The following is a 25254-nucleotide window of genomic DNA, read 5'->3' on the forward strand; positions in this document are numbered from 1 at the left end:
CACCTCAACCTCTGCTGAGAGGTGGCAGCTTCTCATGCTGGGTGAAGGAAAAGCAGGAAAGTGCTCCAGCTGCCTTACACCGCCCTGCAGGGATCACAGAAGTTGTGCCACTTCATCCTTCAGCCTCTGTGGCATGTTGTGGGGCGGTGACAATGAGTGTAAATGAAATACATAATTAATAAAGCAGCGGTGGTTTGCATTTGGTGCTTGGCAATGGGTGGGATGTGAGGAGAAGCAACGAGGTAATTATAGAGGTGAAAAATGAGGCAGGAGCATGTGGTAACCTTTCTAGGTTAGCTGTCCCTGTGATCGATGGCCTACATTGTTTTCTCGCTAACCTCTTAGTGAACCCCTCCTTAGAATAACAGAGGAAATACAGTTATTCCCTTCCCTGTCTTGTTTGTTGGTAAAGCACTCATGTACTGCCTTATTATTGCATCCTAAATATTACCGTGTGTTGGTTGTATATTGTGTGAAGGGTAGTGAGCTGTGCCTCATGTCCTCCCCTGCCTTGCTGGAGGCTGTCTGCCCATTGCAGTGCAGGCAATGGCACCAACTCTGTCATGGTCCCAGTTAAACCAAAAAGACCACTTCCCACAACCTAAATAGGTGTAAGAGGAGCTGAGGGGATAAAGGTGGAGAAGGGTGTAGTAGAAGAGGTAATGAAACAAAAGGTGTACACTGAGGTTTTTGGTGGAGGGACAGGGAAGATCCAAAATGCTGGAGCAGTAATTTCACGGGCTTGCAACTGGTGGCAGAGGCCTGGATGAAAGCATCTTTAAGGGGAAGGTGTTGGTTCATTTGTGTCCTCTGCTGTTTGAACAGGGTTGAAATTATGCTGCTTGAAACTATGGGTTTACCTATCAAAGCCAAACTTGTTCTGTTTTCAGTAATTTCTAATACGGCCCTCAAGCAATGAGGTTTCTGAGAGCTGCATTCAGTCAAGTTTAGATATGAAGCCTGAACTCCTCCATCAGGAGGAAGATGGTTTGGTTTATGCTTTCTGGGAGAGGGAACGTGTGATATACACCAGATAGAATTGCAACATGTAAAAAAACGTGAAGAATGCCAGGAAATGTTCTTGAACCGTGCAGTTGACTTAGCAGAGGGCTAAATGGTTACAGGCAGTTACGATAATAAAAGATATTACTGTATACTTAAGAGAGCCCCTTCTTTCAAGAAAGGGTGGATCTTTGCCTTCATGTCCTGGGAAGTACTTTTGATTGTTGTATTTATTTCTTCAGAATAATTACCAAGCTTCCCCTCAGCCAAAAGCATTCCTGATATATGGGGATTTCTTCGTCCTTTAAAAGGACAGTACTGGCTACTTGCAAAACAGTCAAATTAAGAAACGACATCCGTAGCACAGTGCGATCCAAGGACAAATTAGAAGTTAAAATTAATCAGATGGGAATCAGTCCAAATTTGCCCTCGTGTATGGCAAAGAGGAGGAAAAGTTTCTTTTGTATCATGGTATTTTCTGTCTCTCCCAACATTTCTGTGGTGGCCACCTAAGGTTTTCACATGTGGGGAATGTTTATATTTTTTCAGAACTTCGCTATAGCTTTAAGAATTTGTTTTGGCAAGGAAGGAAAAAAAAAAAGAAACTGTAAAAAGAGACATTTGAAGAGTCCCAGAAACAAATATATGACTATGTGTTGACATGTTATGAAGGTGTTGGGAGCGACTCCTTACTTAAAATTGTGTTGAAATCTGCACTTACTATGGATTTAAATTCATCAGCTTCACACTTTAATGATTGAATTTAGTCTCCTGGTTTGGTACAGAGACGCGTTGGAGAACAATTGAATTTTCCATGGGATGGTTTTAAAGAAAGAAAGAACTTAAGTTTGCAGAAGACTTTATTTTAAAAGTCTTCCTTTTGAAGTATTGCCTTTCTCCCCGCAAGCATCATGGTTCCTTCAGGACTGTTTGTACAGCACGGATGGTTGTTTGTCCTTCCTGCAGATACACTTAAGCCTTACCTCGTTGTGCTCTTGACATAACCAGCAGCAGGTTATCAGTAGCCTGGGCTGCTGCGGGGTTTCCCAGTGGAGCTGCTCCCATCTGCAGGCTCCCTACTGTCTCCATTGGCTGCAGGATCCAGACTCTCAATGCTTACCCCAGTGGGTCAGGGACTGTGTTTTGTGCATGCTTGGTTGCAGATCCCAGCTTAGCAGATGCTGAGCAGCAAGTCCCAGAGCTTGAATTTCCAGGATGATGAGAGTCCCAAATCAGGTTGCTATTCTTTTAGGGCAGGGACTGTTTACTTACTGTTTTTTACAGCACCTAGTACAGTAGGGCCCTACATAATGCTTCCAGATGTTAGCCTTAATATAAATGCAGTCAGAACAAGGTAATAAATTCAGAGTGGATGTGTTTCTGCAGTTCTGTGGAAGAGGAGTGTTCTTCCATGGTGCTGTGACCTGCTGCTTGTGCAGGAGGCTGTTGTCACCCTCTCCACAGGCTGTATTGATTCAAGTAGGGCTTGAGTTGAAGGTGGGAATTTTCATCTCTCCACAGCTGGAATGGCCAACTGGGGCAGCTTCAGACTGCCAGTGTTGTTGCCAGCCACATGTTCCTCTGTATGTGGATGGGCAGGCATTCCCAGGCTTTTCCTAAAAAATTTTGTAGGTGGGACGGGTCATAGAATCACAGAACGGTTTCTCTTGGAAAGGACCGTGAGGATCATCTAGTTCCACCTCACAGCGTAGGCAGGGTGGTGCAACTTACCAAGTGGGACAGTGAAGTGGACCTTGGATTTTGTGAGCTGTTCCTGACACGGCCGTTATCCTGCTCGGTGACATGTACAGGTCATTTCTCCTCAAAGTCTGCCTTGCCTCAGTAATACCCATCTCTTTGGAAAGAACCTTCAAATCCCTGTATTATTACTGCTGCTCCCAATTACCATAAATAGAAGACATTGTGGCCTAATAGATATGGCACACTGTTCACAAGGACCCCGCTTCTTTTCTTGGCTTTGCAACGCTCTCACTGTATGATCTTGGGCAAACCGCTCCACCAATCTGTTCCCCTGTCACCACACGTAGTCTTAGATCATCAATTCTCTGGAGCAGACACAGTCCCTTAGCACGTTGTGTTTTAGCGTCTAGCATTGTGAGGCTCCGGTCTCCGCCGGGACTTCTGCGTGCTACAGAAATACAAATAGTTGCTGCTAATAATAATATTAAATCCGTGTGGCTTTTCAGAGATAAGTAAAGGGCAGTGCTCCTTTCTCCAAGGAGCAGGCAGGATAAGGACTTTATTTTTGTCTTTGTCTTTTTCTAATTAAAAGTAAAATGAAGTAGCCAGTAGACATCATTAAAAGAAAAAAAAAAATAAAGGAAGGCTGCAATAATTTGGTATTTTTAGCCTCAGTCCTGCTACTTGCTCTGTGAAACCAATCTTAGCATCGTGGCCTGAGTCTGGTTTGTATCCGTGTTTGCCAGGGATAGAAATCCTTCGGAGCCTTGTATTGACAATTGGCTCAGTATTCGGGCTAATCCCATAAAACCACCACACAGCTTGGTGCAACTTTCAGTATTTGCTGTGAACAAAAGTCTCACGGAATGTTACGGATCAGACGAGAGGAGCTTCACTTGGCTGATACATGGCAGGGCTCTGGGCTGGAACGATAAGGGATTGGGATGGAGCTGGAGCTGAGCATGGCAGAATGGGAGGCTGTTGGAAATGAGGAGTCAAGTCTTGTCTGTCTCTCTGTGCTTTGGGATTTTTTTAATTATTATTTCCAAAGAAATGCAACAACAACAGCAAAAGGTCTTAAATATTCAACAGTGAAAACAATAGATTTGAAAAGGAAAACAAAAACTTAGAGCCAGCTCTGGCATTGGTGCATGTTTGGCTCTGAGGGAAGCGAGAACAGCTTGGATTTGCATAAATTGCATACTGCGGGTCAGAAAGCGGAGTCAGAATCATGCTTTCATTGCGGTGGCATGAATGGGAGCACATAATTGACATTCTTCCCCTCTTGATCAGATGCCTCCTTCAGGGGAGCTCTGCACCCAGTACGCTGCCGCTCATCCATTCACTGCCTGGCGTGGATAGGGCTTTTGTTTTCAAATTATGATTTTTCTATTCTCTGATTTCTTCCATAACCTGGGAAAGCCCCAGCCCTCCTCCCTCCCCGGTGCATTACCCTTTGTTTCAGAGAACAACTAGAGGTCATGCTGTGCTGAATGTAGCTGTTGTTTCACCACACATCTCCCCCCCACCCCTGGCCCCGTGCATGCTTTTGACCCTATGGGTCAGTGTGGAGCTGATGACCCCTGAGGGCAGTGGTCGCGGTGCTCACTCCTCTGAAGTTTACGGAGTCCTGCATTTCTGAGTCCAAAGAGATAAGCATGATTGTGATCAGTCCAGGAGGGCTTCCTCCAGGGATGTAAAAGATGCAGTTCTGGCTGGGACAAGCTTAGTGTGTCTCCTGGCTGACCCAGGACCTGGCTTTCTTTTCCATTATTGGGCTTAATAGCTTTCCTTGCCTCTTACGATTTCCAGCTCAAGTGCTACAAGGACTTGCTAGCAGATTCAGATTCAGCAAAGCTCTTAAATGTGTGCTGAAGTTTAGATGCGCCCAGTGCCCTCACTGGGACTCAGGCACATGTTTGCTTCAGCTGTGAATATGGTAAATGCCTCCAGCAAGTGCGTACACTGCTGCTGAAGACTCATGTCCGTTCAGACGTTGGTAGCCACGTGGAACTCTTTCTGGCTGTGTGTCAGGTCCTGGTACTCCTCCCTGTGTGGTTCCCTGTTGGCACTGCCTGCCCAGGGCTTCCTCTATCATCCTGGATGTGTGTTTGCAGTTTCTCTCTCCACAGAGTCACTGGCCAGACCAAATGCCACGTGCCACTTGGCCATGCATGCCCCGTCCTTTCCTGGGGCCATGCCCACCCTGCCGCTGATCTTGGATCCACCCAGCAGCAAAAGCAAACAGCAACTAACATCTATTGATGGCTGTGGCCTGCCTCTTCATTTATCCACCAACAAATGTTTTAACCTGTCAGTGCTAAGAAATTACATTGATTTGAGAGATTTTGTTTTATTCCTTGGGTCTGTTAATCAAAAGGGCAAATCTTCCTTTAGTATCTTCTGCCGCAGGCTCGGTTCTACTGTACCTTGTCCGAAAAAGCTTTTATTTTCAAGGCACAGGGAAAATGATGTTTGTAAAATATAAACTACGAGAATTTTCATTCCCCTCTGGCTTTAGGAAGAGGAGAGCAGCTGGTAGAGAGTGGATGAGAAAGGCTTTATCTGCTGTATTTTGGTTACTGCGCTTTGAGTGATGGGTTTAATAATTGATAGAGCAATTTAGCAATGATCCATAATCCTGAAAGAAGCCTACGCTCCCCTCCCTCTGCTGCTCCCTCCCTCCCTCTGAGACTGACAGGCTGCTCTCAGTGTTTTTGTCTGCAAAATTTCATCCCTTGGTTTTTGTAAACAGCCTGACATGGGAGAGGGGGGAAAAAAGAGACTGTTTCTAAATCTTTTGTCTTGTTTCCACAGACAGCTGCGCTGCCTTCTCCAGCTCAGGGCTTCAGTTATTTTCTCGCACCCTCTTGCTGATGGGAGCAGGAAATTTTCTTTCAGGCCCTAACCTAGATGGAATGTGTATATGCAGTGTGTATAGGAGAACAGAGTGGTGCAGAGCCTCCCAGCAGGGACCCATCCCTCCACATTTAAACCCAGGCTTTGTTCAAGGCTGAATCCAGCTTTCTTAACCCCAGGAAAGGTGCATAGTAATGGAAAGCATTTGGGGTCTGTTAGTGTGGTTTACTTGAAACTCTTTAAGGAATAATCCATGGAGATGGCTTTTCCCTCGAGCCTATGGTAGTGACAGTGAACATCAGGATCCCAATAGGGTACCTGGTATGTGAGTATGTGACACCCTATTTTTAAGATGGATGCACCCCTGTAGCAGCACAGGGCTGTGTTTGCAGTGTATGGTGTGAGCCCCCTCTATGGGGCAGGGAGTTTAAGTGCTCCTGTGCATGATGTCCACCTCTTTCTTCATGCACAATAAGCACAAGAGAGCTGAAAAGCTGAGAAAGAAACAGGAGAGAGATAAGCAGGAAGCAAAAAGAGGCAAAGTTACAGGTACCAAATATATGTTGAGGCCAAGGCAGGGTGAAGATAGGGAGAAGGTACAGCCTGGCATAAAGCTGGGTATAGGCAAAGTCAAGTGGGATGTATTAAGTTATATTTTCCCATATGTATTACATAGGTGCTTGATTGACAGCAAGTTGTAATTAAGCATGACATAAAGTCAGCTATGCACAGCTGTATTATTCCTTAAATTACAAGGGGTGAGGTGCTTTGAGGCACTGCAGAGTTTATGGATGCTCTGCCACAGGAGGTCTGTAAGACAAGCTGGGCAAACACTTAAGGCCAGGAGTGACATGGGCATTTGATGGCCCAATGCCAGTGTAGGGAGGGAGCGGGTGACTTTCTGGGGTCCAGGCTCACCCTGTCAGCTTCTGACACCATCCTCAGGAAGCTTTTTACCCTTCCCAGCCAGCACCCTGGTGCAACTTGAGCAGTGTCAAGGGGCAGGTAGTTTGGTCTGCTTCTGTGATTTATTTGCTATTAAATACCCTTAGTAATGATAGGCTCCTGAGGCTTGTTCAGTAATTATGCCAGTCAAGTCCACAAGTAATTCTTGTGTTACTTGCTCTCTGGTCTTGGAAGACAGACAGAACTATGTGTGTACACTTGCTAAAAAAATCCCACTTGGGACCTCTGCCTGCCTCCCACCCCCTTCCCCCCAAAAAACACTCCAAGCTATGTAATATTTTGCCTGTGTATAGGAGGACTGTGGTGACCTTCCTATTGGCAAATATATAGTTACTCTATTGCATCAAGTTAGAGCAGTTCATGCGAGAGGGGGCCTTGGAAAGTCATTTAGCCCAACCTGCTGCTGGTCAAGGTGGGGTCAGTCATGAGATGAAGATCAGGCCTTTGTCTTGCCTGGGCTCGAAAGCCTCCAAGGGTAGCAACTGCACAGTCTCTCAGGGCAGCCTGTGCTTGTGGCTCCATTATCAGCACAGTGGAGGTGTTTCACCTGTCCCCAGTGGGAGCCCCCCCGTTTCAGTTTGTCATCTCCACCTCCTGTCGCATACCTGAACAAGGAGCCTGGCACCGTCTTCACCATGGGGCAGTGGAGAAGGTAGCAGGCTGCTGTCGAATTCTGCCATGGCTGTCTCTCCCCCTACTGAGGTTGCTCCAGTTCACCCATGCACTTGGGTCCCCAGGCTGAGCATGGTAGCCAGATGTGGTGTCACAAGTGTGGCTGTAGGTAGGTCATATTCCTTGGTCTACTGGCCCTTCTCCAGGGATGTTGTTGGTTCAGCTGCTACCAGGGTCCTCTTATCAGCCCACTGTCCCTCAAGTCAAGGTGCTCATGCCCTTTCCCACAGAGCAGTCCCACATGTATTGTCACCAGGGCTCATCTGTCCCAGGGGCAGGACTCAGCCTTTGTCCTGGCTGCATTTCAGATGGTCCCCATTAGCCTGTGCCTCCTGCCTGTCCAGGGCCCTCTGAGTGGTAGCCCTGCTCTCAAAGACATTGCCAGGCTTCTCCAGTTTGGCATCACTCATAAACTGGATGAGAATGCACTCTGCCTCCTCCCCTGGGTCAGTGATAAAGATGTTAAACAAACCGATCCTGGGATAAACCCCTGCAGTACCTCACTTGTTACCAGCCTCCAGTTTATATTTATGTCATGTAACATAAACCATCACCGAAGGCTGAGTGGATCCAGCTTCCAGTCCTCTGAGCTGATACAGATATTTTTTGATGTGTTGCAAACTAATCTTGAGGGATGGGCGAGGGCAATGTGAGCAATGCAGGGTTGGAGCTACCCTCTAGTGGTGGCTGTGCTGGTGGGCTCGCAGCCCTGGAAATGGCTCTGGCTGCCCTCACAGCCTTTTCCAGAACACGGGTGTAGTTGTGTTTGCCCTGTGAAATAGGAGCTTGTGAATAGGCCCTTTAAGGGCACTGTTCTTCCTTACAACTCAAACCAAAGCATCTTTGTGGGTAAACAGCATCCTCTGATAGGTTGGGTGATGTTCCTCAGTGACCCTTTCCTTCTCCCTTGAATATCTCTGTTGACTAAATTCTCCAGGGTTTGAACTTCATGCTGGGAACTGAAAGGCATGGTGTGCCTGCATGTTTTGGGAGGAGTCCTGACTCCCAGGGCTGTCCTTTGCTGTGATTCTGTTGGATTGGTGCTTCCCAATGGTCCAGAGATCATGGCAGTCTTTGAGGCCCAAGTGAGTAGTCTGCGGTTGTACTGCTTCTGTATGGGCTTCGGCTGAGGATCCAAGCAAACGCCAGTGCACAGGGGTGCAGGAGGAATGCATGGTAGAATGATTAGAGTTGGAAGGTACCCTAAAGCTCATCCAGTTCTAACCCCCTGCCATGGGCAGGGACACCTTCCACTAGACCAAGTTGCTCCAAGCCCCATCCAGCCTGGCCTTGAACACTGCCAAGGATGGGGAAGCCACAGCTTCTCTGGGCAACCTGTGCCAGGGCCTCACCACCCTCATAGTAAAGAATTTCCTCCTCATATCTAATCTACATCTGAACTGAGGTCTGGAGGTGCTCTCCTGCCCACTGCAGGGGACATGGGCTGAGCAAGCTATCAGGAGCTGTTGGTTCCTGTAGGTGTTAAGCTCTGGCCCTGATGATTGGGTTCTTCACATGTGGAAGTCTGCAACTGCCCACAGAGCGTAGGAAGACCTTGAGTCTGGGGCTCATCTGTATTAGCTGTCTGCGTCCCTTCCAGGTGTCTGTGAAGGTGGAGAGGTGGAAATGTGAGGGAAATAGCAACTATGACCTTTTACTCCCAGAATAGGAGCCTGTCTCCTTTTACAGCCCTGCACTTAAGAAATTATTTGGGGTCTGAGAGGTGCAGAGGGACAAAAAATGGTGCTGTATGCTCTCCATCTCCCTTAACTAAGCCCTGAGGGTACTCTGGATGCTACAGTATATGGTAGTAAAAACTGGATACTTTCACAGTTATACAGAAGCATCAAGTGAGCAGGCATGAGAAAGAGTCCATAAAGATGCCAAAGAAAGGGTTCAGCTGGGAGGAGGATGGAGTCCCATCACTTGCATAAAAACGCTGTGTAAGGCAGGTGAAGAATGCAGTTCCTCCTCCTCACAGAAGGTATCTTGGTGTGTGGGAGAGCACAAGCACTGAGAGTGGTCAAGCCCTGGGCATGCAGCTGGTCAGTGCATGCCTCCTCACCCCAAGGAGTTGGGCTCCTGCCTCTCTACCTCTGCCCAGGGGTTTCTGGATGGAGATGTGAAAGCTGCTGCTTCTTGAAGTTCAGGCTTTGTCAGGTAAGACTAACAGGTGGAAGGAGACAGGAGCTGTGTGTATCAGCTCAACAGACAGCATCACTGTAGGTCTGTCTGCAGCTGCCCGCAACCTTCTTCTAGAAGTGTCACCCCGAAAGCAAGAAGCAGGCATGCTCTGTGCTCAAGGTGCCAACGAGTATCAAGTTTTGAGTTATATTTTGGTCTGATATGTATACTTGTCCATGAAGGTCTCTGCTGAGACAATCATGCTTAGCCACGGGCCCCTACCAGAGGTGGTAAATTATCCCTGAGGAGGGCAGCTTGCAGGGGTGGTTTAAGATTCAGAAAGAACCCAGCTCTCCAAATCCAAGTCTGCAGAAATGAATTTTTTTGGCATTTGTTTTTAATGTCCTGTGATGTGTGGGTGAAAAAGCCAGTGAGCTAGACTGGTAATTAATTTTCCTGACAGAAACACCAGACAATAAAATTACCCCGCCACAAAGCAGGGTTGCTAAAGTAAATACTCTGCCAGAGGCAGCAGGCCTGAAAGCAGGACAGGATCATATGTGAGGTGCAAGCAAAGGATGAAATGGCACTTCTGCCTCTGGGTACCTGCGGGTGCTACCAGCACCCTAGGTCCCCAGCATCCAGCAGCTCTCTGGTATACACAAGCACATTCAAGCAAGGCTCCATGGTGATGGGAGACTTACTGGACCCAGTGCTGAGCCCAGGAATGGGTCACCCTTTGCTGGTCAGGGGAGTAATTTGGTCTGGAAAATGGGGTAGGAGATGTGGGAATGGGCTACGACTTCTCCCTTGGAGATGTAGGCTCTTAGCAGGGCTCTTCAGTCTATCCCAAGCTGGTGGCAAGTGATCTAAATCTGGTCTGTGCTGGTGAGATTTGTGTAAGCTATGGAGCAGGTTGTGCCTGTACATACAGAAGGGGAGTGCCTTTCTTTGAGAGATACTGAAGGAAGCTTGCAGGAGAGGAAGGACAGAAGGATGAAGTTTTCTGTTTTCCCTTTGTCTTATAATGGAAGCTGGAATTACTGTGCTGAGGGTGTTGAGGATACACAGCTGAAAAACTGGCAGAGAGCAGTAAAGAGGGATGTTTCCACACATACCGAGTTATCTGGCACTGGGCTCCCTTTGCGTGGTTTCAGACAGGATCCTTATCAGAATCAAAAGGTTTGGTGAGTCTGTGTTAAAACGAGCAGCATTATCAGTACAGAAAACACTTCCCTATGCAGCCATGGAGCGGTCTGCTGGTCCAGGAGGACCTGCTGTCATGTGAAATGTCCTTCTGATTTATAATTGCAATATTCTGACATGTGCACTGTAATAGGGCATTTTCCCCTGTTCCATAGCGTTACCAGCTACAGGATGGAGAAATCCCACATAAGAGCTGGCGAGAATGTGGAAATGTTTTCTTTCCCTTTGGAAAAGAGAATTACACCATTCGTATTGCTGAGCTAAATCTGAGTGCTTTTAGGCATAAAAGGGTCAGTTGTGGAGTGGACTGCATGCATGCTTTAGGACCCGACTTATTTAATGTATTAATTATCTGTACAAAGTGGTGGACCAGCAATGAAGTGCTTAAGTGTACAGATACCACAGGCTTGCTTAGATTAGGCTGCAGAAAAGAGTGAGGAACATTTAAGGGAGTTGGTCTAGATTATAGACAACATTATGCCAGATCAGCGCAGTACTGAAAGGCAGTTAACGTTGGAAGAGGAAAACCAAACTATTTCTACATAATTCTATGTCCTAAATTAACTGCAGCTCCTCTGGAGAAAGGACTGTGTGTCTCAGAGGATCTCCCAGATAAAACATCTGCTGAAATGCCTCGTGTCACTCCAAAAGCAAACAAAATATTAGGCTCGGGGAAGACTGGAACGCAAAAGCATTCTGCAAATAGTGTAAAATAAGTCTGGGGAATATCCTCATGTTTAACAGTTTCTAGGCTGTTCAGCCTGTCTCCAAGCAGTCATGTCAGGAAGGGGAGTTGTAGGGCCAGGCGGTGGAAGTGGATTGAAACACCGAGAAGCCAGAAGCTGCTGCAAACAAGGAGGAGCAGGGCAGAGATATAAAAATAGCTTGTTCTAAAAGAAAGGTGATGCAGGCACTTCCATCTTCACCTCTATGCCAGTCCATGTTAACATGAAGTGAGAGGTGGCACATTTAAACCTAGCCTGATGAAGGAAAATCAGGCTTTAAACAACTGAGGCAAGATGCTATTGAAAGCAGAAGGTTGCCTGTGGAACTCCGTGCCACAGCATGTGACTGAAGTCAGGATCTCACCTTGTCTTAAAAAATTGACGTGTTCATGTTAAGATAGGAGTTCCACATGTTTGATACAGGTCTATATGCAAAAGGATCTATGTATCCATAACAGAGCATACAGAGGAATTTTCACCCAACAGAGGTTCAGAAAGCATTTTATTAGTTGACTAGTTGTTTTATTACAGAACTTGTAGCATCCTTCACCAAAGCGCTCAGTGTTGGCATTAGCAGAGTTCCAGCAGGCAGGCAGACCACAGCTCTTCCTGGGGTGACTCCAGCTCCCTCTTGCATGGCAAACAGGAGGTGTTTACTAGCTGAAAATGTGGAAGCCTGTGTGGAGTCCGATACCTGCCATTCTTGTGGTGTCTTAAGGACTGTGTAATTAAGTTAACAAGATCTTTTTGTCTTAGGGCCACTCCATCTCCGTGGAAAAACTGCAGTCATGACACGAAGGCTGGGAGCAAGCCACAGAGAACACTGGCTGTGGTGTTCATAGAGCACCATATCACTTTGATCTGGCCCTTCTCTCACAGGGGTTCTCATCTATGTTCCCAAATTGTCATCTGTTTGGGGCTGAATGGGTAGAGATGGCAACTTATTTATAGGCTTGGTTTAGCTTCCAAAAAAAGTAAAATGAAATAAAACTATCTCACCACGTTCCCTTCCTACAGTGATAGGTCTGGTTTAATATAATGAATGTCATCCCATTGAGTTGTATTTTATGTGTTTAAATGGTATGAACACCGGTTTTGTGCTTTTCTTCCCAACCGTGGAGATGCAAAACTTCTTTTGTGTGTAAAAAAAGAAATTCTCTCCTCACAGCTGCAGTCCAGAGCTGGAGCTTTAAGAAAAATTCACTGGACAGCAAAAAATTAGAGATTTTGGAACCTCAAATTCTAGGTCATCTCTTCTTGCAGGGGTCTGGAGGTGCTGGCAGTGTAAGTGTGGGGAGAGAAGGGAGGAGGTGTGTGCTGCATATAACAGCAGTGCAAGTGATTTTTACGAGCAGGGAGGTTTCTAAACAAAATCACGTTGGGAATATCCTATCGATAGTCCACCCCTCCACTCCCTCTGCTTGAGATAGTGGGAGGGATTTGAAGTTCAGCCGATGCGTGGCTGAGCTCTCGTTAGTGACCAGGGACATTTTCGTTCACAATGTGGAAGGCAGACAGCGAGAGGCAGATGGCTTTGAATGCAGGATTTACATAGTAATGAGATGCAGGTCACCATAGCTGTCTTTTTCTCTCTGCATTTTGTCTAGGTGTCGAGTAGTGTGCAGGGATGACGGAATGGAAGGAAAGGAGGAAAATTAACCCCTTGTTCTTAAGGAGAGATTGGAGTTAGAATAAGAAGTTTGTCACAATAGGCTAAAGAACAGGGGGGTATGAGAACAAGCAGCACAGATGAAGCTAGAAGAGCTAATGGCAGCCTAAAGTTTCTAGCATGGTTTTTTGAGAGAATGACTCTAAGCATCCTAACCTTAAAATCACAGAATTTCCTGTAATTTTTGCATTCTGCATTGCTGGTTTGAGAACAGATGGTTTGGGGCTTTTATTATTACCAGTCGATCCAAAATTGGGGAAGTTTGTAGACTGAAGATGGGGCATGGATTCTTGCTACAGGGCATTAGCTTGTTTCTTTGGAAAAAGTTACCCACTTTGCGTGGTTTCTTGGCTAAAGACTCGTCTTCACATGACTACGTAATGGTGTGATTAAAGCATAATATTTTCCACTGCAATTGGTAATCCTTGGTATGATCTCACTAGTGTCAGATCTTATCCTGATGACAGATGGGAAACTGGGAACCATGGGTCCTATTTCCAGCTCTAGATGGTGGCACTTGATTTGCTCAATAGTCAACCCCAGGCATTCCCAAAATATGCATCAGGGCCTGAGAAATCCCAAGGCTATTTTTAAAATTATGAAAGTTTTAAGGCAATGCGAGTTTCTTTCTTTTATCTGTCATCTGTGCGTTCTTCTTAACAGTTAGCAATGGGAAAGTAAGCATGAGAAAGTGAGGTTTTATTTCTGTTCAGCTTCACCTGACTGCAGAAGCTGATGAAGTTTTAGAAGTGTTGCAAGATCTGCAAGAAGAGCAGGAGAGAAGCTTTAGGTGATCCTTTTGTAAAGTAGCAACTGTGGCACTTAAATGCATGTAGAAGTCTGAGCTTCCACAAAGGGAAAGTAAGGAAAGGTGTTTGTGTGCAGAGGTGGGTTTTGTGTAATGTTTTCAGTATTTGTAAAATACTTTTGATTCTTCCACTTGGAAGTTGCTTTTGGAGCACAAAGCATTTGGGGCACGATTCATGTTCTCTCACCTTGGCCTGTGGAGTTTAGGGAGCTCGTCTAATGTTATCTTCTAGGCCTTTTTGGCATCAGTGGAGAAGGATTCAAACCATCCCAAGGCAGTAGGACAAACCCCTTTGGCAGGTGCGGGGGTGTCTCCTCATTTACCACACAGTCTGCACGATACCTAGCTAAGATGTGACAACAGCTTCCACCGGGGTGGAAGATGAAGTGAGCCTCACCCTAAGGTCCCATGAAGGTCTGAGCTGAGGCTGGTTTTGCTTATTTGGACATCTCCTCCACATCCCAACCAGGGATCCTTCTGGAGAGCTGAAGCAGAGCTTTTACCTTGTCCTCTCCTTCCTCAGCTGAGCTCATGCTGAAACTCACTGAGCAGACATGCCTCAGTGGGCACCTGCTGAAGCCAGGAGTAAATGCGTAGCGAGAGTGCCGCCACATTTTGGCTGTCTGGGCTGGAAGGGAAGAGGAAATATAATCAGGTGCCTGGGGCAGACTGGGAAGTGAAGGTTTCTTGACTCCTTCCTCCTGAGGAAAAGACTTAGGTCTAATAGATCTAATTACGTTATTTCTCTGTTTTATGGTTACATCCATTTGTTTTAAAAGTAATCCTTTTATACCGGTCCTGTAATGATTATTTAATGTCTGGCTGTTTGTAAAGCCCACTGAGCTTCACCGTGGGAGTCCACACATTTCCTCTACAGGACATCAAGCTTGGTCCCAAGATCCCCGAGCAGAGGCCTTAATTGGGTGGCTTTGAATGCACATTTGTTTTGTGCTTCATTTTCCCACCTGCTGAATGAAAATAACAGTACTTGTCTCCTTTGCAAACTGCTGTGAAACATGGCTATCTCCTGGCTAGGTGCTGCCAGAGGACTCTTCTGCAAGGATAAATATTCACCAGCTAATGCTAGGTTAGCAAGGACTTTGTTGGTGGCCGGTGCACCCCTCAGCTCCATAGCTGCAATGACACTTGTTCACAGCAAGCAACTTATAAAATCACAGAATCATAGAGTAGTTAGGGTTGGAAAGGACCTTAAGATCATATGGTTCCAACCCCCCTGCCATGGACAGGGACACCTCTCACTAAACCATCTCACCCAAGGCTTCATCCAACCTGGCCTTGAACACTGCCAGGGATGAAGCATTCGCAACGTCCCTGGACAATCTGTTCCAGTGCCTCACCACCCTAACAGGAAAGAATTTCCTCCTTATATCCAGTCTAAACTTCCCCTGTTTAAGTTTGAACTCGTTACCCCTTGTCCTGTCACTACAGTCCCTGATGAAGAGTCCCTCCCCAGCATCCTTATAGGCCCCCTTTAGATACTGGAAGGCTGCTATGAGGTCTCCATACAGCCTTCTCTTCTCCAGGCTGAACAGCCCCAACTTTCTCAGCCTCCACTTCACGAATGTTGTGCTCTGCGTGGGCATCCCTGTGCCAGCCAAGTGGATCTGCTCCTGTTGCTCATGTTTTCTAACGTCCTCCTTTGCAGAGCCCCTGAAATCATCCTCGGTTTACCGTTTTGTGAAGCAATCGATATGTGGTCATTGGGATGTGTCATTGCAGAGCTGTTCTTGGGCTGGCCTTTGTACCCGGGAGCTTCGGAGTACGATCAGGTGGGTGTAGATATTGCTCTGGATGCTGGTAAGTGCAGGGGTGTTCTTTCCTTCTCTTATCAGAGTGAACATATGCCAGCTTTTTCTGTTTCGCTAACGAGGAATATGCATTTCTTACCCTTCCAGGTCAACCTTTTCATTATCCAGCTGGGGTATTTATTCTAGATAACCAGTGTGCTGTTTGGTGTGCTGGCTTTTAAGATCTGGCCACCTAAGTGAAATCTCAGTCAAGAGTCAGCATTGCCATTGACTGGAGAGCTCTGTACATGTCTGTCCTCACTGAGCAGAGCACGCACCCTTTCTTTGCTGTAACAGCAAAGTGTTGATTAAAGGTTTATTTGTTAGAAGAAACTGCATGAACTCTGCTGCGTTTCATAACCCCTTTTATGAGGGTGCATATTAAAAGCAATGACAAGAAGGTGGTGCAGGCTTCCACTTAATAGAAGCTCTTGTACTTCTTTCCCTTTTGTAGTCCTAAGACTGATAGCACAGCAGCTGCTAGAGCCAGAGCTGCAGAGCACTCTTTTCCATAGTCTTCTTCAGGGTGATCTTAGGTGTCTGCAAGTGTGGCCTGAAGAGGGTCTTTTTTCTTCTAGAAAATTAAAAAATAAAATAAAACCAGAGTAATAAGGGTTTCATATATGAAGGTGTTTCTTTGACTCTTCTTTTGTAACTAGTATGTTTTTAGTCAGAGCTTTAAAGTTGAAATTTGGCAGAGGAAATAATCTGCAATGAAGAGCAGGGCCATTAATGACTCCAGAGGAAATCAGATGTAGCTGAAGAACTTATAAGCATTTGAAAATCACATGCCAAGCATGAAGCAAGTTTTATTTCTCCTCTCTGCTGCACTCCAAAACTCATAAAACACACAGCTGAAAAAGAAATCACCATACCTACCTGTCCAGCTGAACTGCCCACTACAAAGTTTCCTCTGGTGAGGGAGGGTGAGGGTTCCTGGGGAGCTGGCAAAGGGAGAGGGGTTGATCCTGACGCTTCTCAGGTGCATGTGCTCTGATGAGCCTAAGGAGCTGCAGAGGCAAGCAAGCCATGCTCAGTGAACTGGGTCCTGAGTGCTTTGGAAGTCTTTTGAAACCACAGCTGCTTTTTATGCCTGTAGTTGTTTACTTTAATCCCTTTCTGTCTCTTCTCTCAAAAATGCTTTCCATTCTTCCCTAGAATTTTCAAGCATCAATGACTATTTTTAGTAGTCTTGCAGAGTTGCAGCAGTTTTGCAGAGTGAAACAGAGAGAAATCAAGAGATGTCAAAATTAAGGGTTTGTGTGGCACCCCAGGCATGTGTGAGATCGGTCTCTAATTGTGTAGTCACAGACCATTTCTCTTTTGAATACATAAAGTCTAAAATCCTGGAAACACATGCATAGCATCTCTTAGCTATGTGAGCACCAGCGAGGTCATACTCAAGGAATTAGCCCAAATAACGAAGCCAGAGATGAAGTACTTTGTATACTGTGAGGGTATCAGTTCATTTGAGTGTGTATTTCATCTAAGTTCAAAGATAGTCATCCGTTTGTAACTTCACAGTGCTCCTAGGAAAGGCTGTGCACTTAGCTGGGGGAAAAAAAGCCAGCAAAAGTGAGAGCACAAATATCAAATTGTTGAAATTACCTCCTGGAGAGGAGAGCATGGCATAAAAAGGTGCAAAGCAGTGAAACACCCCATTGAAATCTCTGTGTGGGTCTCCCTGTCTGACCTCTGAAACCTGGGGACATTCCTCCCTTTATCCATAGGCTTTGTGGGAGTGTAGCATAAAGGTGAATTTCAAGTGATGTATGTGATAAATGGAGGATTTTGTATACATACAGGATTTCTTTTTCCTCTCATTCCTTGTACTGGGTCTGGGGGGGATTTTTTTTTCTTTGTGAAGTCTAACTATGTGCTACCTTTTCTCTTTCTTTCTTTGTTCTATTGTTTTAAATTCCTCCTGCCCTCCTTCCAGGGAAGATCTCCAGAGATCTTCACAGGATGAACAGTGACCCTCTCATCCTTCTCTTACAGATTCGCTATATTTCACAGACGCAGGGCTTACCGGCAGAGTATTTATTAAGTGCAGGGACAAAGACTACGAGGTTTTTCAACAGGGATACAGACTCACCATATCCTTTGTGGAGACTGAAGGTAGGAAGATATTGCCTTGTTTCTTTTACCTTGCAGTTGTTGGCTGAAAGTGAGGAAATGTTCAGGTCACCCCAGAGCCTAGGTCTCTGCTTTTTGCAGTGCAGCACAGACATTGGAGTGGGTATAGCCCCAGGTAAAACTGCCATCCCCAGAGTCTGCAGCCTTTAGCCCACCTGCTTGGCACTGCTTTGTGGGAAATTTAAGTCTGGAATTGACCTGCAAATCTCCTTCTAAGTAGTCAATGAATTGATGTGTAGTTTAAATGGAACATGCCCTGGGCAGACTTCACTCTAATATCTAACTCACTGTGGGAGGGAGGAAGAAAGCATTTTAATTCTGACAATCAAAACTGCTAGTAATGCAAGTGAGCCCTGAGTCTCTTGTACCAGCATACCTGGTTGCATTCACTTCCCAAAGAGAGAGGTCATTGGACTTCTGGCTGTAAGGATAGGATGCTGAGCGTCACACTGGGGTGGGTGTAAGACCTTTGAGACTCTCACTACCATTGTGAGGATCCTCTGAAGTGATAAAGAAGGGATAAATCACCTTGTGACACACAAGGTCTCATATAACCATAGCAGAGATAGTGTAAATGTTATCTGGTGAGGCAAGCGCTATAATACAGTGGTCTCTGATGAGGGCAGGTTAAGGCACAAGCGGGAAGTGGCATGTAACCCACAGCTGATTGCAGGGCAGTTCTGGTCAATGCCTGTCTCCTGTTCTAAACAGACACCAGATGATCATGAGGCAGAGACAGGGATTAAGTCGAAGGAAGCAAGAAAGTATATTTTCAACTGTTTGGATGATATGGCACAGGTAAGAGCATTGGTGAGTAACCAGCAGCACTGTCTCACACTTTGGGGCAATGACGACAAAGGGGAACTACACGATCTCTCTGTGTATCCTGTCCCTGTGACAGCTCCTGAAAAATACCAGGATTATGCCTACCAAATCAGCTCATTCTGTGTTGCTTTGTAGGGGAAACTGCGCATGAGGGCATGTGGGCTTGATGTGCTGTAGAAAAACATCCTTGGAAAATGGCAAGGTCACATCTCTGGGTGTTGAAATCCTGTGTTTTCTCTTGCCTCTTTAGTGCTCCTCTGTGTGACCACTGGCGAGTCAGTTCTCTGTGTTTAGTATTTCCATTCGTAAAACAGTGACATTGGAAATAATCACCATGCCGCAGAAGAGCGTGCTCTCTGTAAAACATGGCTGGGTGGGGGAACAGGGAGTACTAATTCACTGTGTCAATTCCGTATGGTTGTGAAAGTTAATTCCAGCATAACCACCCCTGCGACTGGAGTCTGTGCTAGCAAACAAACTAGTACACAAAATTATCACAACACCAGCACACAAGGCTAGCACAAAGCTAGAGTTTGTGCTAGCAAAGTCTAGATCCTGTAGCATTCACAAGCAAAAATGGAGGACTGAGATTACGGGAGACTGTATAAATGGATAAAATAACATACCATTGTTGTTTTTTTCCTGGCATCTGATCCATGAATAGGATGTGTCTGATAAACCTACCGACAATTTTTATTTACATTTTTTTGCTTACAGGACACATTGTTAAGGATCTGGTAGCACAGTCCTTTATATGATAAATACACTGATTATCAGAGCTTGCCTGCTACCACATGGAAGCTGTTCATCTTCACTGGAGGGTGACTAAGTGTTTCATTAGCCACTGACCCAAGCGAGCTAAACACTTAGCAGACTGTCTAGAGATCTGACACACACAAGCCAGATGACTAGCCACCGCAGAGTCTGCTGTGTGACTTCAACAACTATCCCTTCAGACAGCGGGGCTTGCAGGGCATGTGCTCCAACAAGGAGTAAACACAGTTCGATGGAGACCTGACCATCTGCTCTTTCCCTGTAGCCCTCACCCTTGTCCTCTCTCCTCTAGGTGAACATGACAACAGATTTGGAAGGAAGTGATATGTTGGTGGAAAAGGCGGACCGGCGGGAGTTTATAGATCTGTTAAAGAAAATGTTGACGATAGATGCAGATAAGAGAATAACACCCATTGAAACTCTGAACCACCCCTTTGTCACCATGACGCACTTGCTCGATTTCCCGCACAGCACACAGTATGTAGCTTTTTTTTTCCCTTGTGCTTTGAATTGAGGGGTGAAGAGGAGAGCTGATTGTGGTGGAGAACAAATGTACCCGAGGGGCGTTATTAAGATGCATAACCCCTAGGTTTTAGTCTTTTTCTGGTTGAAAAATAAGAGGATTGCCACCTCTTAAGGTTGTGAGAATTGTGTTGTAGGTGCTTGGCATTTAAAACACTGCAGAGAGTGCTACATTCATTATGTAAATATTCAATAATTACATATGTTTGCATTAAGATGCAGCAGAAATTATGTAATTAGTGCTGAAAGTATCAGTATATCTCAGAGTTATATAGTCTTTGATTGTTACTGCAGTAATCAACCTTATCTGCAGTGGGGAGCCAGCCCTTTCTCCCAGAACCTTCCCATCTTTCAGGGGTCAGTTTGGGGCTGTTTGTTTTTTGAAGGAAGAGCTTTTTCTGCAGCAGGCTGGTTTACAGGCACAGACAACAGGACAAGGAGCTCAGTTCTCAGCTTTGCTGTTGCTTGCCTATGTAGCATTAAATGCCACGCTCTGACCTCAGCTGACACATTTGAGTGGAACAGAGATGGGCTCCACTGCCCAATGGAGATGTGGTGAAGTGTCAGGCCTGACTCTCCCTTCTCCTAAGGCTGTGTCACAGAGCACAGCAGCTAAAACTCAGGAAACCTGCACCCAGCATATTGCTTTCTTTTCCCCTGGGCACTTCACGTAAGGTCAAGCTTCTCAGGGGTAAGTGAAGGCAAACACATAGTGGGAGCTTCCCAAAGCCTTCAGGACACCTAGCTTTGAATATCCTGCTCTACAGCACTTTGCAGTTCAAGGTGCTTTTGCAGGCTGTCCCTTCACCGCGTCAGGAAGCAGTTACTGGCACAGCACTGTCCTTCACTGGGTGCCATGTGTATGGGTGTTTAAAGACTGTGAGGAGCTCAAGTATGAAAATAAAGGGGACTCCTCAAAAAGCCATTGAGTATGTTTGTGTGGGTGCTGCAGAGCAACAGGTTGCTGTGTCACCTCTCCTGCCTCTATGTGTGCTCTTACCTGCAGTATTTCAAGTTCATTTAAGGTACTGTTCCCTCTGTGAAAGAGCTGTAGCTGTCTTTTTGTTAATATTTATCACAAGATAAGAGCAGCTGCTTACTGTAAGGTAGTAGGTACACAATTTATGTAGACCTAGACTTACCCTGCACAGACACCTTTGAGCATTATTATCTATACGTAGATAGTAAGTGATAAATGTAATGAAAACAAGATGGAAGGTTGTTGTGCTAAACAGAAAATAAGTTTTATGTAAAAACAGTAATAAATTTAAAAAATGACAGTATTTTCTAACAATGTTAGTATCACATGCAAAAATCTCTTTAATTTGCCCCAGTCCTTCTTACGGTGCAAGAGCCGATGTGTAAGATAGGAGAGATTTGTGGCATAGTGCATTGCCGTTGCAAATCTTTCCGCTAGTGCAACAGACCATAATCGCATCTTCATTTTTTAAGTGCTCACTTGTGGCTGCTCAGGCAAAGCCCCAGAAAGGCTGAAAATATCACTGGGGCCAACAGCAGTGAGAATTTTACCCGAGTAAAAAATTCAGCTTCAGGTCTGTGAATACTAAATGCTGCAGCAGCCAGGTGCATGACCCTGCACAGCCCCTCCATGTTGGAAGCAGTGATTGGTAAAGAGAGCAACAAGCTGTAGCCAGCATGGCAAGTTGATGGAAATTTTGTGTGTGATTGCCTGTGGGTTTGAGAATAGAAGCTTCAAAGCCTCGAGAGATGCGGGAGTTGTAATCTCTCCTGAAAGTAAATCAGGCAGGAAAGAATGTGAGAATATATGGAAGGTGCAGCTTCTGGAAGGAATCTCTGCTGTGGCATGCTTGAGAGGGGCTGTTTTGCTTAATTAAGCAAAACAAGCAAACAGCAACGGAAGTTTAGCTCCCCATTTCACATATTAAACTGCCTGGCTGTTACATTGTGGAGTACTTCTCAGCCTTTCTGTCGAATTTGCTCTGGCTCTGGCTTCTGGTTTTTCCCCTTTTTTTCAAGTACAGACAGAGAACACAGTATTACATTAGTAGAGATTATACCTTGTTATATAAAACTGTTTGGTAACACACAGTATATACAGAACATACACTCTTTCCAGTGCTTTCGGCTTTATTGGACAGAGGATTATAGTCTTTAGTTGACTGGGAAAATGCAACCCTATAGTCTTCTATGTTTATATAATAAGTGTTAGATTTTTCTAAGTGTTCTAGGACTTAGAAGTATTTCATAGCTTTTTAAATGAATGAGCAGCTATGCAGTGTCCTGAGCCTGTCTTGTCTGCAGGTCTTTATGCCACAGATCCACTTACCAAGCTGTTCCCAGTAAGAGAAGAAAGGTGACCACATGAGTAAGATATAAGACAGGGATAAAAAGATTTAGATCCTCTTTCTGACCAATAGGGATCATATAAGCTTCTTCCTTTTGAAGGGACATTTTATTTCTTAAAAATTATATGAAGATGTGTTTATCTCCCCTACTTCTTAACAGATTGTTAGAAAATAAATTATGCATACAGCTGATTTTTTACAGCTACAGCTGATTTTCACTGCTTCATTTTCTGTTTTCTGGGTTGGAATAATGGAAATAAATGCATTTCAGCTTTTGAGGTCTCATTTGTAAGAACAATTATTATGGAAGAATTGTGGAAAACCTGTATTGGTTTTTACACCTTGAATAAAATGATATTTTATGAAAAACACACTTCTGCACAAGATTACTATGTTGTATCTCTTAAACCTCTGTATGCTTCTGATCCCAATTATAAAAATGAAATACCAGCAGTTCCATGTACCAGACACCTAGAGTGCTCTAGCGATGCAGAGAGTATTTCATCTCTTTTACTGGGGATACAAAATATTACACTTCTCAAAATTTCCATTGCTATATCAATAACATTTAAAGGAAAGTCTGTGTAGAGGAAGAAGCTGCAGTCTTTCCCCCCAGAGATGCAATTCTCAAGACTGAGATAACCTCAGAACCTGATTCCCTCAGGACATCTGATTTGGCATAACCTTTTGTGATATGAATCGTCCCATTGACTGCAGGAGGACAGCTAATGTGCTTTAAGATAAGCATCTGAGGAAGTGTTTAGGCAGACAGGGGCAATGTTTTATCCACTTGGCTGGACTCAGCTCTCAGTGAACTTTTTAAAAGGAGCAAGTAAGATTTTTCAGGGGTCTCGGTGACCAAGAGCAGTAAAATTCTTCCTTGCAAAAGACTTTTAAAACTACCCTTAGGCTTGCACTGGGGCAGAAAGCATGAGGCTAAATCATAAGAAAGAAACAATATCTATCTTTCTTGCTCTCAGTCTCTTTCAGTCTTTTAAAATAGCTGCTTTGTATTTCTTGCCCTGCCACCTAAAGGGCAACCAATTTTCTTGCTTTCTTTGTCTTACACTGTAGTGCTCGGACCCATGGGGGCACCCAGGAGTGCCAGGGCAGCCACTGTCATTTTGACACCCATTTAGCTCTCTTCAGTACTGGGTTAGTCTGAGTTTCACTGGTTAAGAGAGACCTGCATAAAATAACAGGTTTTTAAGAGCCTCGAAAATGCCAAGCCTGATGTGGAGACCTAATGCGGGGCACTGTGGGGAACTGTTAACCTGTGTTGGTTGGTCAGTTGATTTTCTGTCTCCTCCTTACACAGTGTCAAGTCCTGCTTCCAGAACATGGAGATTTGCAAGAGGCGGGTGAATATGTATGACACAGTGAACCAGAGCAAGACACCATTCATCACCCATGTAGCCCCAAGTACATCAACCAACTTGACCATGACTTTTAACAACCAGCTGAACACAGTCCACAACCAGGTAAGGTCATCAATCAGAAGCAGCCAGTGCTTGAAACATTTAGGTCAGTGAGGTCTAGAAGACAAAAAAGCAAAGTAGCATCCCATTTAACATGCCAGCAAAAATATGATACTCTTTAACTCTCCTTCTGCTCTTCCTCATTCTGGGGCTTACTCTTCTGCTCTTCCTCATTCTCTTTTCTTCAGGCAAGAAGTAATCTTGTGACAGTTTGTGCAGTGGTGAAATGTTGCCCTCATTGTTTATGTTGTTGTTGGGGGTGATAAATCCTGCTTACTTGGGAAGTTGCTATGGGGAAAAGCTCCTTATTCCCTTAATGCAGCAGGCAGGACTGCACTCCCTGGGTCACATCAGTGATCTTAACAGCACTTCTTCAAATTGGCATTGAAGAAAAAAGAGTTTAAATCCTTCTGTGACAGACACAGCACTGTAACCAGTCAAGAGGAAAGAAGAGTTTAGTGGTAATGTGTATTCTTATCTCTCATTGGTTTTACTCCACATGCTGCAGTTGACATGGGAACCCTGTGCACATACCCTCACTCCAAACACATTGCACTCCCCATTGGTGGGCTCTGGCTTTGTAGTCATGCTTTGGACTCTTGTCCAAAGTTTTAGATGCCCCAGTGTTGGGGGGTGCTGGGTTGACAGATTTTGTGTGACTAGCAGGCTAAGTTTTTTACCGTGGTGCTGTATTACAACAGTGAAAGGAAACTCTTCAGGGACCAGGGACAGCAGTATAGGAGACTGAAGCTCAAGAAATAGCTACTGTCTTTTAAGTGTTTTGGGAACAGGCTGCTCAAGATTCATTCCAGAGATTGCAGGTGGCATTGCAGAAATAGTGATGGAAAGCAAGGGAGCTAAAGGAGTCTGTATAGATATACAGGGTGTTCCTGTGTCACTCAGAAAACTAGACTTCATGACTCAGTTCTCAATGCATGTAATCACAGAAAGTCTTTTGGAGCAATTCATTAAGCAGATGCACACGGAGATAGATCATGTCTTGGTGTGATAGGGTATTAGTTACAAACACTGGTTCCCTTTCTTGGCTGTATCTGAGATGCTGACTAAAGAAATACATGTTACATGCTTCCCTAGGCCCCAGCTGCAGGGCAGAGGCACCATTTGTACCACAGTTGCTAGTAGGAAATGCAGACTTGCTTTCGTTTCCTTGCTACTCACTTGATGTTGAGATCAGTTGTTGGCTGAGGAGGTCCATGGTAATCTGAATTCTCATAAGGGGTGTGTGTTGTGAGCAGAACTGGTATCTCCAGTGTTCCTAGAAGAAGCAGTAGAAACATTTCCAGGAAGGGTGTTGTAATTTGAACAAGCTCTAAACCTTTCACCGTTCTGTTCAACGTACAACTCATCTTGGCTCACTGGTGCTCCCTATCTTTGCAAAGCATATTTGGGGATTGCCTCCTTCCAGTTAGGACTCCTGAGATAAGAAGTGTGAGAGCTGTTGTGGTTGCTGCTCAGTGTGTTGTACAGGGGAACAGATTGCACTTCTCTGCCTCTGCACAGAGAGGGGAGGAGGAAGAAGAAGAAATGTTTCACCATCGCATCCCTTGTGGCTATGGTTGTGGCTGTGGCAGTGCAGCATAGTCACCCTTCTCAGGCCCAGTGGCAACCAGGTCAGTGTGAAATGTCTTCTG

At 45.2% G+C, this 25254-nt stretch overlaps 1 protein-coding gene across 7 annotated transcripts in view; it reads left to right on the plus strand.

Moving 5' to 3' along the window:
• Window positions 1-25254, plus strand: part of HIPK2 (homeodomain interacting protein kinase 2) — a 138209-nt gene that overhangs the window by 78700 nt on the left and 34255 nt on the right. For 5 of the 7 annotated variants that reach the window (XM_065680716.1, XM_065680677.1, XM_065680711.1 and 2 more), the window contains exons 3-7: window positions 15399-15522; window positions 17539-17658; window positions 18388-18486; window positions 19568-19752; window positions 23443-23605. In XM_065680716.1, the coding sequence (XP_065536788.1) occupies window positions 15399-15522; window positions 17539-17658; window positions 18388-18486; window positions 19568-19752; window positions 23443-23605 (691 nt within the window). The remainder of the gene's footprint in view (window positions 1-15398; window positions 15523-17538; window positions 17659-18387; window positions 18487-19567; window positions 19753-23442; window positions 23606-25254) is intronic. The other 2 variants (XM_065680687.1, XM_065680725.1) reach the window with 1 other exon arrangement.

Source organism: Lathamus discolor, chromosome 1 (genome assembly GCF_037157495.1).
Source record: "Lathamus discolor isolate bLatDis1 chromosome 1, bLatDis1.hap1, whole genome shotgun sequence".
NCBI lineage: Eukaryota > Metazoa > Chordata > Aves > Psittaciformes > Psittacidae > Lathamus > Lathamus discolor.